Source organism: Oncorhynchus keta, chromosome 4 (genome assembly GCF_023373465.1).
Source record: "Oncorhynchus keta strain PuntledgeMale-10-30-2019 chromosome 4, Oket_V2, whole genome shotgun sequence".
Lineage (NCBI taxonomy): Eukaryota > Metazoa > Chordata > Actinopteri > Salmoniformes > Salmonidae > Oncorhynchus > Oncorhynchus keta.
The window spans coordinates 82,905,577-82,925,124 of NC_068424.1; the positions used below are offsets into that span (position 1 = coordinate 82,905,577).

The 19,548-nt window shown below is 44.9% G+C and overlaps 1 protein-coding gene and 1 long non-coding RNA gene across 5 annotated transcripts in view; both read right to left on the reverse strand.

The window, feature by feature from the left end:
* Positions 1–19,548, reverse strand: part of LOC118381083 (catenin alpha-1-like) — a 270,529-nt gene that overhangs the window by 51,379 nt on the left and 199,602 nt on the right. Inside the window, 1 exon segment of the mRNA XM_052517805.1 lies at positions 3,020–3,125. Within this exon segment, the coding sequence (XP_052373765.1) occupies positions 3,020–3,125 (106 nt within the window).
* Positions 12,382–15,641, reverse strand: LOC127929697 (uncharacterized). 4 transcript variants are annotated; one of them, XR_008135825.1, is made up of 4 exons: positions 15,475–15,641; positions 15,296–15,332; positions 15,074–15,147; positions 12,382–12,591 (listed from the first exon to the last, which is right to left on the reverse strand). It is a non-coding gene; the product is annotated as an uncharacterized LOC127929697 (long non-coding RNA). The 4 variants fall into 4 exon arrangements; XR_008135818.1 differs by lacking the exons at positions 12,382–12,591; positions 15,074–15,147 and adding an exon at positions 13,794–13,919; XR_008135831.1 differs by lacking the exons at positions 12,382–12,591; positions 15,074–15,147 and adding an exon at positions 13,794–13,919 and having other exon boundaries at positions 15,438–15,641.

Below are 19,548 nucleotides of genomic sequence, written 5' to 3' on the forward strand. Positions count from 1 at the left end.
CCACACTCCAACAGATTACTGCCGCTAAAATTAATTTATTTACCCAGGAGAGCATACATTATGGCCCTTCGTGATTTTTGCTGATGTGCGGTAGCCTATAATCTATCATCTGTAGCCTATAATCTATCATCTGTAGCCTATAATCTATCATCTGTAGCCTATAATCTATCATCTGTAGCCTATAATCTATCATCTGTAGCCTATAATCTATCATCTGTAGCCTATAATCTATCATATGTAGCCTATAATCTAATCTATAATCATCACCTGTAGCCTATAATCTATCATCTGTAGCCTATAATCTATCATCTGTAGCCTATAATCTATCATCTGTAGCCTATAATCTATCATCTGTAGCCTACAATCTATCATCTATACAATCTATCATAGCCTATAATCTATCACCTGTAGCCTATAATCTATCATCTGTAGCCTATAATCTATCATCTATAGACTATAATCTATCACCTGTAGCCTATAATCTATCACCTGTAGCCTATAATCTATCACCTGTAGCCTATAATCTATCACCTGTAGCCTATAATCTATCATCTGTAGCCTATAATCTATCATCTGTAGCCTATAATCTATCATCTGTAGCCTATAATCTATCATCTGCCTATAATCTATCATCTATAGCCTATAATCTATCATCTGTAGCCTACAATCTATCATCTGTAGCCTATAATCTATAATCATATAGCCTATAATCTATCATCTATAGCCTATAATCTATCATCTGTAGCCTATAATCTATCATCTGTAGCCTATAATCTATCATATGTAGCCTATAATCTATCATCTATAATCTATCTGTAGCCTATAATAATCTATAGACTATAATCTATCATAGCCTATAATCTATCATCTGTAGCCTATAATCTATCATCTGTAGCCTATAATCTATCATCTGTAGCCTACAATCTATCACCTATAATCTATCACCTGTAGCCTATAATCTATCACCTGTAGCCTATAATCTATCACCTGTAGCCTATAATCTATCATCTGTAGCCTATAATCTATCATCTGTAGCCTATAATCTATCATCTGTAGCCTATAATCTATCATCTGTAGCCTATAATCTATCATCTGTAGCCTATAATCTATCATCTGTAGCCTATAATCTATCATCTGTAGCCTATAATCTATCATCTGTAGCCTATAATCTATCATCTGTAGCCTATAATCTATCATCTGTAGCCTATAATCTATCATCTGTAGCCTATAATCTATCATCTGTAGCCTATAATCTATCATCTGTAGCCTATAATCTATCATCTGTAGCCTATAATCTATCATCTGTAGCCTATAATCTATCATCTGTAGCCTATAATCTATCATCTGTAGCCTATAATCTATCATCTGTAGCCTATAATCTATCATCTGTAGCCTATAATCTATCATCTGTAGCCTATAATCTATCATCTGTAGCCTATAATCTATCATCTGTAGCCTATAATCTATAGCCTATAATCTATCATCTGTAGCCTATAATCTATCATCTGTAGCCTATAATCTATCATCTATAGCCTATAATCTATCATCTGTAGCCTATAATCTATCATCTATAGCCTATAATCTATCATCTGTAGCCTATAATCTATCATCTGTAGCCTATAATCTATCATCTATAGCCTATAATCTATAATCTGTAGCCTATAATCTATCATCTGTAGCCTATAATCTATCATCTGTAGCCTATAATCTATCATCTGTAGCCTATAATCTATCATATGTAGCCTATTGTATCACGGGACAATCAATTCTGGCCTACACATTTGTTTGTTGAATTGAGCACATACAATGTATTTAATGCAGGGCTCGTCAGGCTCAAGTAGCATCAGGTTTGAATGTTCATGCTAATCAAAGTTATAATCAAATCCAGACATTTAAATGATTTATAATGACACTTCCTGTTTTTGTGGGAAAAGGATTATATTCTCGGGAACATTTGTAAAATATGAATCCCTGACAGAGGTAGACATGTGTTTAGACACACTCACAGTCTGGGATGGAGGGATAGATCGATGGATATGTGTTTTCATGTCTGGGATGAGGGGACATGGGGATAGAGGAGAGGGGGGTAGAGGAGAGGGGGGTAGAGGAGAGGGGGATAGAGGAGAGGGGGATAGAGGAGAGGGGATAGAGGAGAGGGGGATAGAGGACATGGGGATAGAGGACATGGGGATAGAGGAGAGGGGGATAGAGGAGAGGGGGATAGAGGAGAGGGGGGTAGAGGAGAGGGGGATAGAGGAGAGGGGGATAGAGGAGAGGGGGATAGAGGAGAGGGGGATAGAGGAGAGGGGATAGAGGAGAGGGGATAGAGGAGAGGGGGATAGAGGAGAGGGGATAGAGGACATGGGGATAGAGGACATGGGGATAGAGGACATGGGGATAGAGGACATGGGGATAGAGGACATGGGGATAGAGGACATGGGGATAGAGGAGAGGGGGATAGAGGACATGGGGATAGAGGAGAGGGGGATAGAGGAGAGGGGGATAGAGGAGAGGGGGATAGAGGAGAGGGGGGATAGAGGAGAGGGGGGATAGAGGACATGGGGATAGAGTAGAGGGGGATAGAGGAGAGGGGGATAGAGGAGAGGGGGATGGGGCAGAGAAGCAATACGGGGATTGAGAGGGGGATGGGGCAGAGAAGCAATACGGGGATTGAAAGAGAGATAGCGAGAGAAACAGACTAGAGGGAGGAAGAGGGAGGGAGGAAGAGGGAGGAAGAGGGAGAGAGGGAGGGAGGAAGAGGGAGAGAGGAAGAGGGAGAGAGGAAGAGGTAGGGATGAAGAGGGGGAGAGGGGGGAAGAGAGAGGGATGAAGAGAAAGGGATGAAGAGGGAGAGAGAGGGATGAAGAGAGGGATGAAGAGGGAGAGAGGAAGAGAGGAAGAGGGAGGGATGAAGAGGGAGGGAGGGATGAAGATAGAGGGAGGAAGATAGAGGGAGGAAGAGGTAGGGAAGGATAAAGGGGAAATGCTAGATGGTGAGATATGAAACAGCGTAATCTACCTGGTCTGCAATGGTGCGGCCCAGTTTATCCATCCTGGATCCAGCCTCAGCAATCTTCTTCGCAGCACTGATGACATCAGAGGTATTCTTCAACGGACCTTTACCCCTGGGAACACAGGACACACACACATCAGTCTGCTGTTCACACACACACCTCTTCAACAGACCTCTACCCCTGGGAAGACAAGATCCACATCAACCTGCTGTTCATACACAGTACACACACCTTTCATACACTGACTACATCCATACACACCTCTTCAACAGACCTCTACCCCTGGGAACACATGATACACACACACACACACACACACACACACACACACAGTCCATCCACTCTCATCTAATATTCAGCAGCATCTCATCATGCAGTCTGTTTCTGAAGAATGTATATGTTCTCTCTCTCTGACAGATGGTATGGCTATGGGGATGTGTGTTATGGTATACACACAGCACATCATATGGAAAACTTCCCTCTATCGTACACTACATATCGTACACTACATTTGACCAGGACCCAAAAGTAGTGCACTAGGACATAGGGCACCATTCAGGATGCAGATTCCTCTAATGACTAGTGCCTGGATTTAAATTGATCCCAAACCTTTAGCCTGTTCAGCCTGTTAAAGCTGGATTTAAATTGATCCCAAACCTTTAGCCTGTTCAGCCTGTTGAAGCTGGATTTAAATTGATCCCAAACCTTTAGCCTGTTCAGACTGTTAAAGCTGGATTTAAATTGATCCCAAACCTTTAGCCTGTTCAGCCTGTTAAAGCTGGATTTAAATTGATCCCAAACCTTTAGCCTGTTCAGCCTGTTAAAGCTGGATTTAAATTGATCCCAAACCTTTAGCCTGTTCAGCCTGTTAAAGCTGGATTTAAATTGATCCCAAACCTTTAGCCTGTTCAGACTGTTAAAGCTGGATTTAAATTGATCCCAAACCTTTAGCCTGTTCAGCCTGTTAAAGCTGGATTTAAATGGATCCCAAACCTTTAGCCTGTTCAGCCTGTTGAAGCTGGATTTAAATTGATCCCAAACCTTTAGCCTGTTCAGACTGTTAGCCTGTTAACACTTAAATGTAACGAAAATGTAACTAAATGTTACGAAAATGTCATCTACATATTCCCCAAAAGTAATGATTTATAATTAGAGTCCATAAACAACTAGTAATGCTGCGTACTTTAAGAAAGGTTACAATCTCACCTTTCTGGTTACTGATACTTCTACTCACTTTAGGACACGATCTCATGTATAAATGACAATTAAATACTATATTTACTGAATTTCCTATTCAACAAAACTATGAATACGGCCTGAAATGACATGTTTTTCTAAATATAGCATCATCAATTTATAAACCAACTAAATATAATATTACAACCCCCTTAACTGTAAAATACACATGCATATTTAGTGTTAGAGACCCCCCTACTGCAAATAACACTCAAAAAACAATATAGCTGTTACCATGACAGCTGTTACAATAGAAGGCCTGTTACCATGGCAGCTGTTACAATAGAAGACCCGTTACCATGACAGCTGTTACAATAGAAGGCCTGTTACCATGACAGCTGTTACAATAGAAGGCCTGTTACCATGACAGCCTTTACAACAGAACGCATGTTACCATAACAGCCTTTATAATAGAACGATTGTTACCATGACAGCTGTTACAATAGAAGGCCTGTTACCATGACAGCTGTTACAATAGAAGGCCTGTTACTATGACAGCTGTTACAATAGAAGGCCTGTTACCATGACAGCTGTTACAATAGAAGGCCTGTTACCATGACAGCTTTTACAACAGAACGCATGTTACCATAACAGCCTTTATAATAGAACGATTGTTACCATGACAGCCTTTATAATAGAACGATTGTTACCATGACAGCCTTTATAATAGAACAATTGTTACCATGACAGCCTTTATAATAGAACAATTGTTACCATGACAGCCTTTATAATAGAACAATTGTTACCATGACAGCCTTTATAACAGAACTCTTATATAAATATACAAATATTTGCACTTGGCAACAGAAAAAACATGTTAAAGTAGAAATAGAATGAAACAAACGGGCATTCTATTGTTGCTCTGTTATAGTGGCCACGATAGTAGACATCGATCAAGTGCACAAGGCAGACATAACGTCCACTGAGTAACACATGTAATAATACCCCCTCTCACACTCTGTTATACACACACACACACACACACACTCACACACACACACACACACACACACACACACACACACACACACACACACACACACACACACAGTGTTACTGTCAAGTTCAACACAACAAAAGCAATATATTTGGTCTGCACTGCACATTATTACATTGTACACTTTCTGCCTGTGGACGTCTGTTCTACAATGTGCCAGCAGAGCGTGATGCCCTTTGTCGGCATAAATGATCTCTTTCAGGCAGAGAGTAACACCCAGCATACCCCCTTTTCATCCACTGTATTGAAGACGTGAGAGGGAAAGTGTGTGGTCTTCCTTTCACCTCTATAGTAGCATCCAGTTTAAACCAGGCCCGGCTCCAGCTACACTTTAACCCTGAATCCACTTGTTTAACAAGCAATGCCTCATTTTCACCCAATTCTCTCATTCTGAAAAATAACCACATACTGTCGAGGGAAAACATGAGTTTTTGTTGGCTAGTTAACATTTCACACAGATTGCCAGGGTACAGTAAGCAACTAACACTTTATAGCTTGAGGAAAGGCAAGGAGTCTCGTACACCAGTTAATATTGGTTAGGTTACTAAGGATAGCCCATCTGATGTTGTTACTAAGGTTAGCTCATCTGATGTTACTAAGGATAGCTCATCTGATGTCGTTACTAAGGATAGCTCATCTGATGTAGTTACTAAGGATAGCTCATCTGATGTAGTTACTAAGGATAGCTCATCTGATGTAGTTACTAAGGATAGCTCATCTGATGTTGTTACTAAGGATAGCTCATCTGATGTTGTTACTAAGGATAGCTCATCTGATGTTGTTACTAAGGATAGCTCATCTGATGTTGTTACTAAGGATAGCTCATCTGATGTTGTTACTAAGGATAGCTCATCTGATGTTGTTACTAAGGATAGCTCATCTGATGTTGTTACTAAGGTTAGCTCATCTGATGTTGTTACTAAGGATAGCTCATCTGATGTAGTTACTAAGGATAGCTCATCTGATGTTGTTACTAAGGATAGCTCATCTGATGTAGTTACTAAGGATAGCTCATCTGATGTTGTTACTAAGGATAGCTCATCTGATGTAGTTACTAAGGATAGCTCATCTGATGTTGTTACTAAGGATAGCTCATCTGATGTAGTTACTAAGGATAGCTCATCTGATGTTGTTACTAAGGTTAGCTCATCTGATGTAGTTACTAAGGTTAGCTCATCTGATGTTGTTACTAAGGATAGCTCATCTGATGTTGTTACTAAGGATAGCTCATCTGATGTTGTTACTAAGGATAGCTCATCTGATGTTGTTACTAAGGATAGCTCATCTGATGTTGTTACTAAGGGATAGCTCATCTGATGTTGTTACTAAGGTTAGCTCATCTGATGTTGTTACTAAGGATAGCTCATCTGATGTTGTTACTAAGGATAGCTCATCTGATGTTGTTACTAAGGATAGCTCATCTGATGTTGTTACTAAGGATAGCTCATCTGATGTTGTTACTAAGGATAGCTCATCTGATGTTGTTACTAAGGATAGCTCATCTGATGTTGTTACTAAGGATAGCTCATCTGATGTTGTTACTAAGGATAGCTCATCTGATGTTGTTACTAAGGATAGCTCATCTGATGTTGTTACTAAGGATAGCTCATCTGATGTTGTTACTAAGGATAGCTCATCTGATGTTGTTACTAAGGATAGCTCATCTGATGTCGTTACTAAGGATAGCTCATCTGATGTTGTTACTAAGGATAGCTCATCTGATGTTGTTACTAAGGATAGCTCATCTGATGTTGTTACTAAGGATAGCTCATCTGATGTTGTTACTAAGGTTAGCTCATCTGATGTTGTTACTAAGGATAGCTCATCTGATGTTGTTACTAAGGATAGCTCATCTGATGTTGTTACTAAGGATAGCTCATCTGATGTTGTTACTAAGGATAGCTCATCTGATGTTGTTACTAAGGATAGCTCATCTGATGTTGTTACTAAGGTTAGCTCATCTGATGTAGTTACTAAGGATAGCTCATCTGATGTTGTTACTAAGGTTAGCTCATCTGATGTTGTTACTAAGGATAGCTCATCTGATGTTGTTACTAAGGTTAGCTCATCTGATGTTGTTACTAAGGATAGCTCATCTGATGTCGTTACTAAGGATAGCTCATCTGATGTTGTTACTAAGGATAGCTCATCTGATGTTGTTACTAAGGATAGCTCATCTGATGTCGTTACTAAGGATAGCTCATCTGGTGTCGTTACTAAGGATAGCTCATCTGATGTTGTTACTAAGGATAGCTCATCTGATGTAGTTACTAAGGATAGCTCATCTGATGTTGTTACTAAGGTTAGCTCATCTGATGTTGTTACTAAGGTTAGCTCATCTGATGTTGTTACTAAGGATAGCTCATCTGATGTTGTTACTAAGGCTAGCTCATCTGATGTTGTTACTAAGGATAGCTCATCTGATGTTGTTACTAAGGTTAGCTCATCTGATGTTGTTACTAAGGATAGCTCATCTGGTGTTGTTACTAAGGATAGCTCATCCGGTGTTGTTACTAAGGATAGCTCATCTGATGTTGTTACTAAGGATAGCTCATCTGATGTTGTTACTAAGGATAGCTCATCTGATGTTGTTACTAAGGATAGCTCATCTGATGTTGTTACTAAGGATAGCTCATCTGATGTTGTTACTAAGGATAGCTCATCTGATGTCGTTACTAAGGATAGCTCATCTGATGTGTTACTAAGGATAGCTCATCTGATGTCGTTACTAAGGATAGCTCATCTGATGTCGTTACTAAGGATAGCTCATCTGATGTTCGTTACTAAGGATAGCTCATCTGATGTCGTTACTAAGGATAGCTCATCTGATGTAGTTACTAAGGATAGCTCATCTGATGTAGTTACTAAGGATAGCTCATCTGATGTAGTTACTAAGGATAGCTCATCTGATGTTGTTACTAAGGCTAGCTCATCTGATGCTGTTACTAAGGGATAGCTCATCTGATGCTGTTACTAAGGGATAGCTCATCTGATGTTGTTACTAAGGATAGCTCATCTGATGTTGTTACTAAGGATAGCTCATCTGATGTTGTTACTAAGGATAGCTCATCTGATGTAGTTACTAAGGATAGCTCATCTGATGTAGTTACTAAGGATAGCTCATCTGATGTAGTTACTAAGGATAGCTCATCTGATGTAGTTACTAAGGATAGCTCATCTGATGTCGTTACTAAGGTTAGCTCATCTGATGTTACTAAGGATAGCTCATCTGATGTTATTACTAAGGATAGCTCATCTGATGTTACTAAGGATAGCCCATCTGATGTCGTTACTAAGGATAGCTCATCTGATGCTGTTACTAAGGATAGCTCATCTGATGTTGTTACTAAGGATAGCTCATCTGATGTTGTTACTAAGGATAGCTCATCTGATGTTGTTACTCATCTGATGTTGTTACTAGCTCATCTGATGTTGTTACTAAGGATAGCTCATCTGATGTTGTTACTAAGGATAGCTCATCTGATGTTGTTACTAAGGCTAGCTCATCTGATGTTGTTACTAAGGATAGCTCATCTGATGTTGTTACTAAGGTTAGCTCATCTGATGTTGTTACTAAGGTTAGCTCATCTGATGTTGTTACTAAGGCTAGCTCATCTGATGTTGTTACTAAGGATAGCTCATCTGATGTTGTTACTAAGGTTAGCTCATCTGATGTTGTTACTAAGGATAGCTCATCTGATGTTGTTACTAAGGATAGCTCATCTGATGTTGTTACTAAGGATAGCTCATCTGATGTTGTTACTAAGGCTAGCTCATCTGATGTTGTTACTAAGGATAGCTCATCTGATGTTGTTACTAAGGTTAGCTCATCCGATGTTGTTACTAAGGATAGCTCATCCGGTGTTGTTACTAAGGATAGCTCATCCGGTGTTGTTACTAAGGATAGCTCATCCGATGTTGTTACTAAGGATAGCTCATCCGATGTTGTTACTAAGGATAGCTCATCCGATGTTGTTACTAAGGATAGCTCATCTGATGTTGTTACTAAGGATAGCTCATCTGATGTCGTTACTAAGGATAGCTCATCTGATGTCGTTACTAAGGATAGCTCATCTGATGTCGTTACTAAGGATAGCTCATCTGATGTCGTTACTAAGGATAGCTCATCTGATGTTGTTACTAAGGATAGCTCATCTGATGTCGTTACTAAGGTTACTAAGGATAGCTCATCTGATGTCGTTACTAAGGATAGCTCATCTGATGTTGTTACTAAGGATAGCTCATCTGATGTCGTTACTAAGGATAGCTCATCTGATGTTGTTACTAAGGATAGCTCATCTGATGTTGTTACTAAGGATAGCTCATCTGATGTTGTTACTAAGGATAGCTCATCTGATGTTGTTACTAAGGATAGCTCATCTGATGTTGTTACTAAGGATAGCTCATCTGATGTTGTTACTAAGGATAGCTCATCTGATGTTGTTACTAAGGATAGCTCATCTGATGTTGTTACTAAGGATAGCCCATCTGATGTTGTTACTAAGGATAGCCCATCTGATGTTGTTACTATGTTGTTACTAAGGTTAGCTCATCTGATGTTGTTACTAAGGATAGCTCATCTGATGTTGTTACTAAGGATAGCTCATCTGGTGTTGTTACTAAGGTTAGCTCATCTGGTGTTGTTACTAAGGTTAGCTCATCTGATGTTGTTACTAAGGATAGCTCATCTGATGTTGTTACTAAGGATAGCTCATCTGATGTTGTTACTAAGGATAGCTCATCTGATGTTGTTACTAAGGATAGCTCATCTGATGTAGTTACTAAGGATAGCTCATCTGATGTAGTTACTAAGGATAGCTCATCTGATGTTGTTACTAAGGTTAGCTCATCTGATGTTACTAAGGATAGCTCATCCGGTGTTGTTACTAAGGATAGCTCATCCGATGTTGTTACTAAGGATAGCTCATCTGATGTTACTAAGGATAGCTCATCTGATGTTGTTACTAAGGATAGCTCATCTGATGTTGTTACTAAGGTTAGCTCATCTGATGTTGTTACTAAGGATAGCTCATCTGATGTTGTTACTAAGGATAGCTCATCTGATGTTGTTACTAAGGATAGCTCATCTGATGTTGTTACTAAGGATAGCTCATCTGATGTTGTTACTAAGGTTAGCTCATCTGATGTTGTTACTAAGGATAGCTCATCTGATGTTGTTACTAAGGATAGCTCATCTGATGTTGTTACTAAGGATAGCCCATCTGATGTTGTTACTAAGGATAGCCCATCTGATGTTGTTACTAAGGATAGCTCATCTGATGTAGTTACTAAGGATAGCTCATCTGATGTTGTTACTAAGGTTAGCTCATCTGATGTTGTTACTAAGGATAGCCCATCTGATGTTGTTACTAAGGATAGCTCATCTGATGTTGTTACTAAGGATAGCTCATCTGATGTTACTAAGGATAGCTCATCTGATGTTGTTACTAAGGATAGCTCATCTGATGTTGTTACTAAGGATAGCTCATCTGATGTTGTTACTAAGGATAGCTCATCTGATAAGGATAGTTGTTACTAAGGATAGCTCATCTGATGTTGTTACTAAGGATAGCTCATCTGATGTTGTTACTAAGGATAGCTCATCTGATGTTGTTACTAAGGATAGCTCATCTGATGTTACTAAGGATAGCTCATCTGATGTTGTTACTAAGGATAGCTCATCTGATGTTGTTACTAAGGATAGCTCATCTGATGTTGTTACTAAGGATAGCTCATCTGATGTAGTTACTAAGGATAGCTCATCTGATGTCGTTACTAAGGATAGCCCATCTGATGTTGTTACTAAGGATAGCTCATCTGATGTTGTAACATTAGCTAGCAGTTTTGTCTGACTGCATAAGCCAGCTAATTTTAACACCATAAACTCAAATATTTGATGAGTTAAAATTGGCTAATGTTGCTCAACATTTCTCTGGCAAGCTAACGGGAGAATTCGATCCAGCTAGCAAGTTACTTAACGCGAACAATACTTCCAATACACTTCCTCCCTCACCTCACCTCAGGCGTCTCATCCCCCCCGTCCTACTCTCTGCTATCTTTACAGAGGGAGCGCTGATGCTGTAACTAGCCAATCAGTTGGTGAGGGTGGGACAGACAGAGCATGGGACAGAAGGGTAGACAGAGAGTGGGACAGAAGGGTAGACAGAGAGTGGGACAGCAGGGTAGACAGAGAGTGGGACAGCAGGGTAGACAGAGAGTGGGACAGCAGGGTAGACAGAGAGTGGGACAGACAGAAGGGTAGACAGAGAGTGGGACAGACAGAAGGGTAGACAGAGAGTGGGACAGACAGAAGGGTAGACAGAGAGTGGGACAGACAGAAGGGTAGACAGAGAGTGGGACAGACAGAAGGGTAGACAGAGCGTGGGACAGACAGAAGGGTAGACAGAGAGTGGGACAGAAGGGTAGACAGAGAGTGGGACAGACAGAAGGGTAGACAGAGAGTGGGACAGAAGGGTAGACAGAGAGTGGGACAGAAGGGTAGACAGAGAGTGGGACAGAAGGGTAGACAGAGCGTGGGACAGAAGGGTAGACAGAGCGTGGGACAGAAGGGTAGACAGAGCGTGGGACAGAAGGGTAAACAGAGCGTGGGACAGACAGAAGGGTAGACAGAGAGTGGGACAGACAGAAGGGTAGACAGAGAGTGGGACAGACAGAAGGGTAGACAGAGAGTGGGACAGACAGAAGGGTAGACAGAGAGTGGGACAGACAGAAGGGTAGACAGAGCGTGGGACAGACAGAAGGGTAGACAGAGAGTGGGACAGACAGAAGGGTAGACTGAGCGTGGGAGAGACAGAAGGTGGATAAAAGATAGAGGGACAGAGAGAGAAGGGTGGATACAACTCAACACACCGCTAGTACTGGGCCAGTCATCACCTCTACCACCATATTCAGACACTGGGCCAGTCATCACCTCTACCTCCACATTCACATTCAGACACTGGGCCAGTCATCACCTCTACCACTATATTCAGACACTGGGCCAGTCATCACCTCTACCACTATATTCAGACACTGGGCCAGTCATCACCTCTACCACTATATTCAGACACTGGGCCAGTCATCACCTCTACCACCATATTCAGACACTGGGCCAGTCATCACCTCTACCTCCACATTCAGACACTGGGCCAGTCATCACCTCTACCACTATATTCAGACACTGGGCTAGTCATCACCTCTACCACCATATTCAGACACTGGGCCAGTCATCGCCTCTACCACTATATTCAGACACTAGGCTAGTCATCACCTCTACCACTATATTCAGACACTGGGCTAGTCATCACCTCTACCACTATATTCAGACACTGGGCTAGTCATCACCTCTACCACCATATTCAGACACTGGGCCAGTCATCACCTCTACCACCATATTCAGACACTGGGCCAGTCATCACCTCCACATTCAGACACTGGGCCAGTCATCACCTCTACCACCATATTCAGACACTGGGCCAGTCATGACCTCCACATTCAGACACTGGGCCAGTCATCACCTCCACATTCAGACACTGGGCCAGTCATCACCTCCACATTCAGACACTGGGCCAGTCATCACCTCCACATTCAGACACTGGGCCAGTCATCACCTCCATATTCAGACACTGGGCCAGTCATCACCTCTACCACCATATTCAGACACTGGGCCAGTCATCACCTCCACATTCAGACACTGGGCCAGTCATCACCCTACCACCATATTCAGACACTGGGCTAGTCATCACCTCCACATTCACACACTGGGCCAGTCATCACCTCTACCACCATATTCAGACACTGGGCCAGTCATCACCTCTACCACCATATTCAGACACTGGGCCAGGCATCACCTCCACATTCAGACACTGGGCCAGTCATCACCTCTACCACCATATTCAGACACTGGGCCAGTCATCACCTCTACCACCATATTCAGACACTGGGCTAGTCATCACCCCTACCACCATATTCAGACACTGGGCCAGTCATCACCTCCATATTCAGACACTGGGCCAGTCATCACCTCTACCACCATATTCAGACACTGGGCCAGTCATCACCTCCATATTCAGACACTGGGCCAGTCATCACCTCTACCACCATATTCAGACACTGGGCCAGTCATCACCTCTACCTCCACATTCAGACACTGGGCCAGTCATCACCTCCACATTCAGACACTGGGCCAGTCATCACCTCCACATTCAGACACTGGGCCAGTCATCACCTCTACCACCATATTCAGACACTGGGCCAGTCATCACCTCCACATTCAGACACTGGGCCAGTCATCACCTCCACATTCAGACACTGGGCCAGTCATCACCTCCACATTCAGACACTGGGCCAGTCATCACCTCCACATTCAGACACTGGGCCAGTCATCACCTCTACCACCATATTCAGACACTGGGCTAGTCATCACCTCCACATTCAGACACTGGGCCAGTCATCACCTCTACCACCATATTCAGACACTGGGCCAGTCATCACCTCTACCACCATATTCAGACACTGGGCCAGTAATCACCTCCACATTCAGACACTGGGCTAGTCATCACCTCTACCACCATATTCAGACACTGGGCCAGTCATCACCTCTACCACCATATTCAGACACTGGGCCAGTCATCACCTCTACCAACATATTCAGACACTGGGCCAGTCATCACCTCCACATTCAGACACTGGGCCAGTCATCACCTCTACCACCATATTCAGACACTGGGCCAGTCATCACCTCCACATTCAGACACTGGGCCAGTCATCACCTCCACATTCAGACACTGGGCCAGTCATCACCTCCACATTCAGACACTGGGCCAGTCATCACCTCCACATTCAGACACTGGGCCAGTCATCACCTCTACCACCATATTCAGACACTGGGCTAGTCATCACCTCCATATTCAGACACTGGGCCAGTCATCACCTCTACCACCATATTCAGACACTGGGCCAGTCATCACCTCTACCACCACATTCAGACACTGGGCCAGTCATCACCTCTACCACCACATTCAGACACTGGGCCAGTCATCACCTCTACCTCCACATTCAGACACTGGGCTAGTCATCACCTCTACCTCCACATTCAGACACTGGGCCAGTCATCACCTCTACCTCCACATTCAGACACTGGGCCAGTCATCACCTCTACCACCATATTCAGACACTGGGCCAGTCATCACCTCTACCACCATATTCAGACACTGGGCCAGTCATCACCTCCACATTCAGACACTGGGCCAGTCATCACCTCCATATTCAGACACTGGGCCAGTCATCACCTCTACCACCATATTCAGACACTGGGCCAGTCATCACCTCCACATTCAGACACTGGGCCAGTCGTCACTCTACCACCATATTCAGACACTGGGCCAGTCATCACCTCTACCACCATATTCAGACACTGGGCCAGTCGTCACCTCTACCACCACATTCAGACACTGGGCCAGTCATCACCTCTACCACCATATTCAGACACTGGGCCAGTCATCACCTCTACCACCATATTCAGACACTGGGCCAGTCATCACCTCTACCACCATATTCAGACACTGGGCCAGTCATCACCTCCACATTCAGACACTGGGCCAGTCATCACCTCTACCACCATATTCAGACACTGGGCCAGTCATCACCTCTACCACCATATTCAGACACTGGGCCAGTCATCACCTCTACCACCATATTCAGACACTGGGCCAGTCATCACCTCCACATTCAGACACTGGGCCAGTCATCACCTCTACCACTATATTCAGACACTGGGCCAGTCATCACCTCTACCACCATATTCAGACACTGGGCCAGTCATCACCTCTACCACCATATTCAGACACTGGGCCAGTCATCACCTCTACCACTATATTCAGACACTGGGCCAGTCATCACCTCTACCACTATATTCAGACACTGGGCCAGTCATCACCTCTACCACCATATTCAGACACTGGGCCAGTCATCACCTCTACCACCATATTCAGACACTGGGCCAGTCATCACCTCTACCACCATATTCAGACACTGGGCCAGTCATCACCTCTACCAACATATTCAGACACTGGGCCAGTCATCACCTCCACATTCAGACACTGGGCCAGTCATCACCTCTACCACTATATTCAGACACTGGGCCAGTCATCACCTCTACCACCATATTCAGACACTGGGCCAGTCATCACCTCTACCACCATATTCAGACACTGGGCCAGTCATCACCTCTACCAACATATTCAGACACTGGGCCAGTCATCACCTCCACATTCAGACACTGGGCCAGTCATCACCTCTACCACCATATTCAGACACTGGGCCAGTCATCACCTCCACATTCAGACACTGGGCCAGTCATCACCTCCACATTCAGACACTGGGCCAGTCATCACCTCTACCACCATATTCAGACACTGGGCTAGTCATCACCTCCACATTCAGACACTGGGCCAGTCATCACCTCTACCACCATATTCAGACACTGGGCCAGTCATCACCTCTACCACCATATTCAGACACTGGGCCAGTCATCACCTCCACATTCAGACACTGGGCCAGTCATCACCTCTACCACCATATTCAGACACTGGGCCAGTCATCACCTCCACATTCAGACACTGGGCTAGTCATCACCTCTACCACCATATTCAGACACTGGGCCAGTCATCACCTCTACCACCATATTCAGACACTGGGCCAGTCATCACCTCTACCACCATATTCAGACACTGGGCCAGTCATCACCTCCACATTCAGACACTGGGCCAGTCATCACCTCTACCACCATATTCAGACACTGGGCCAGTCATCACCTCCACATTCAGACACTGGGCCAGTCATCACCTCCACATTCAGACACTGGGCCAGTCATCACCTCCACATTCAGACACTGGGCCAGTCATCACTCTCCATATTCAGACACTGGGCCAGTCATCACCTCTACCACCATATTCAGACACTGGGCCAGTCATCACCTCCATATTCAGACACTGGGCCAGTCGTCACCTCTACCACCATATTCAGACACTGGGCCAGTCATCACCTCTACCACCACATTCAGACACTGGGCCAGTCATGACCTCTACCACCATATTCAGACACTGGGCCAGTCATCACCTCTACCTCCACATTCAGACACTGGGCTAGTCATCACCTCTACCTCCACATTCAGACACTGGGCCAGTCATCACCTCCACATTCAGACACTGGGCCAGTCATCACCTCTACCACCATATTCAGACACTGGGCCAGTCATCACCTCTACCACCATATTCAGACACTGGGCCAGTCATCACCTCCACATTCAGACACTGGGCCAGTCATCACCTCCACATTCAGACACTGGGCCAGTCATCACCTCTACCACCATATTCAGACACTGGGCCAGTCATCACCTCCACATTCAGACACTGGGCCAGTCATCACCTCTACCACCATATTCAGACACTGGGCCAGTCATCACCTCTACCACCATATTCAGACACTGGGCCAGTCATCACCTCTACCACCACATTCAGACACTGGGCCAGTCATCACCTCTACCACCATATTCAGACACTGGGCCAGTCATCACCTCTACCACCATATTCAGACACTGGGCCAGTCATCACCTCTACCACCATATTCAGACACTGGGCCAGTCATCACCTCCACATTCAGACACTGGGCCAGTCATCACCTCTACCACCATATTCAGACACTGGGCCAGTCATCACCTCTACCACCATATTCAGACACTGGGCCAGTCATCACCTCTACCACCATATTCAGACACTGGGCCAGTCATCACCTCCACATTCAGACACTGGGCCAGTCATCACCTCTACCACCATATTCAGACACTGGGCCAGTCATCACCTCTACCACCATATTCAGACACTGGGCCAGTCATCACCTCTACCACCATATTCAGACACTGGGCCAGTCATCACCTCTACCACTATATTCAGACACTGGGCCAGTCATCACCTCTACCACTATATTCAGACACTGGGCTAGTCATCACCTCTACCACCATATTCAGACACTGGGCCAGTCATCACCTCTACCACTATATTCAGACACTGGGCCAGTCATCACCTCTACCACCATATTCAGACACTGGGCCAGTCATCACCTCTACCACCATATTCAGACACTGGGCCAGTCATCACCTCCACATTCAGACACTGGGCCAGTCATCACCTCTACCACCATATTCAGACACTGGGCCAGTCATCACCTCTACCACCATATTCAGACACTGGGCCAGTCATCACCTCTACCACCATATTCAGACACTGGGCCAGTCATCACCTCTACCACCATATTCAGACACTGGGCCAGTCATCACCTCCATATTCAGACACTGGGCCAGTCATCACCTCTACCACCATATTCAGACACTGGGCCAGTCATCACCTCCACATTCAGACACTGGGCCAGTCATCACCTCCACATTCAGACACTGGGCCAGTCATCACCTCTACCACCATATTCAGACACTGGGCCAGTCATCACCTCCACATTCAGACACTGGGCCAGTCATCACCTCTACCACCATATTCAGACACTGGGCCAGTCATCACCTCTACCACCATATTCAGACACTGGGCCAGTCATCACCTCCACATTCAGACACTGGGCCAGTCATCACCTCTACCACCATATTCAGACACTGGGCCAGTCATCACCTCCACATTCAGACACTGGGCCAGTCATCACCACCACATTCAGACACTGGGCCAGTCATCACCTCCACATTCAGACACTGGGCTAGTCATCACCTCCATATTCAGACACTGGGCCAGTCGTCACCTCTACCTCCACATTCAGACACTGGGCCAGTCATCACCTCCACATTCAGACACTGGGCCAGTCATCACCTCTACCACCATATTCAGACACTGGGCCAGTCATCACCTCTACCACCATATTCAGACACTGGGCCAGTCATCACCTCTACCACTATATTCAGACACTGGGCTAGTCATCACCTCTACCACCATATTCAGACACTGGGCCAGTCATCACCTCCATATTCAGACACTGGGCCAGTCATCACCTCCACATTCAGACACTGGGCCAGTCATCACCTCTACCACCATATTCAGACACTGGGCCAGTCATCACCTCCACATTCAGACACTGGGCCAGTCATCACCTCCACATTCAGACACTGGGCCAGTCATCACCTCCACATTCAGACACTGGGCCAGTCATCACCTCCACATTCAGACACTGGGCCAGTCATCACCTCTACCACCATATTCAGACACTGGGCCAGTCATCACCTCCACATTCAGACACTGGGCCAGTCATCACCTCCACATTCAGACACTGGGCCAGTCATCACCTCTACCACCATATTCAGACACTGGGCCAGTCATCACCTCTACCACCATATTCAGACACTGGGCCAGTCATCACCTCTACCACCATATTCAGACACTGGGCCAGTCATCACCTCCACATTCAGACACTGGGCCAGTCATCACCTCTACCACCATATTCAGACACTGGGCCAGTCATCACCTCTACCACCATATTCAGACACTGGGCCAGTCATCACCTCTACCACCATATTCAGACACTGGGCCAGTCATCACCTCTACCACCATATTCAGACACTGGGCCAGTCATCACCTCCACATTCAGACACTGGGCCAGTCATCACCTCCACATTCAGACACTGGGCCAGTCATCACCTCTACCACCATATTCAGACACTGGGCTAGTCATCACCTCCATATTCAGACACTGGGCCAGTCATCACCTCTACCACCATATTCAGACACTGGGCCAGTCATCACCTCTACCACCATATTCAGACACTGGGCCAGTCATCACCTCTACCACCATATTCAGACACTGGGCCAGTCATCACCTCTACCACCATATTCAGACACTGGGCCAGTCATCACCTCCACATTCAGACACTGGGCCAGTCATCACCTCTACCACCATATTCAGACACTGGGCCAGTCATCACCTCTACCACCATATTCAGACACTGGGCCAGTCATCACCTCTACCACCATATTCAGACACTGGGCCAGTCATCACCTCCACATTCAGACACTGGGCCAGTCATCACCTCTACCACTATATTCAGACACTGGGCCAGTCATCACCTCTACCACCATATTCAGACACTGGGCCAGTCATCACCTCTACCACCATATTCAGACACTGGGCCAGTCATCACCTCTACCACCATATTCAGACACTGGGCCAGTCATCACCTCCACATTCAGACACTGGGCCAGTCATCACCTCTACCACCATATTCAGACACTGGGCCAGTCATCACCTCTACCA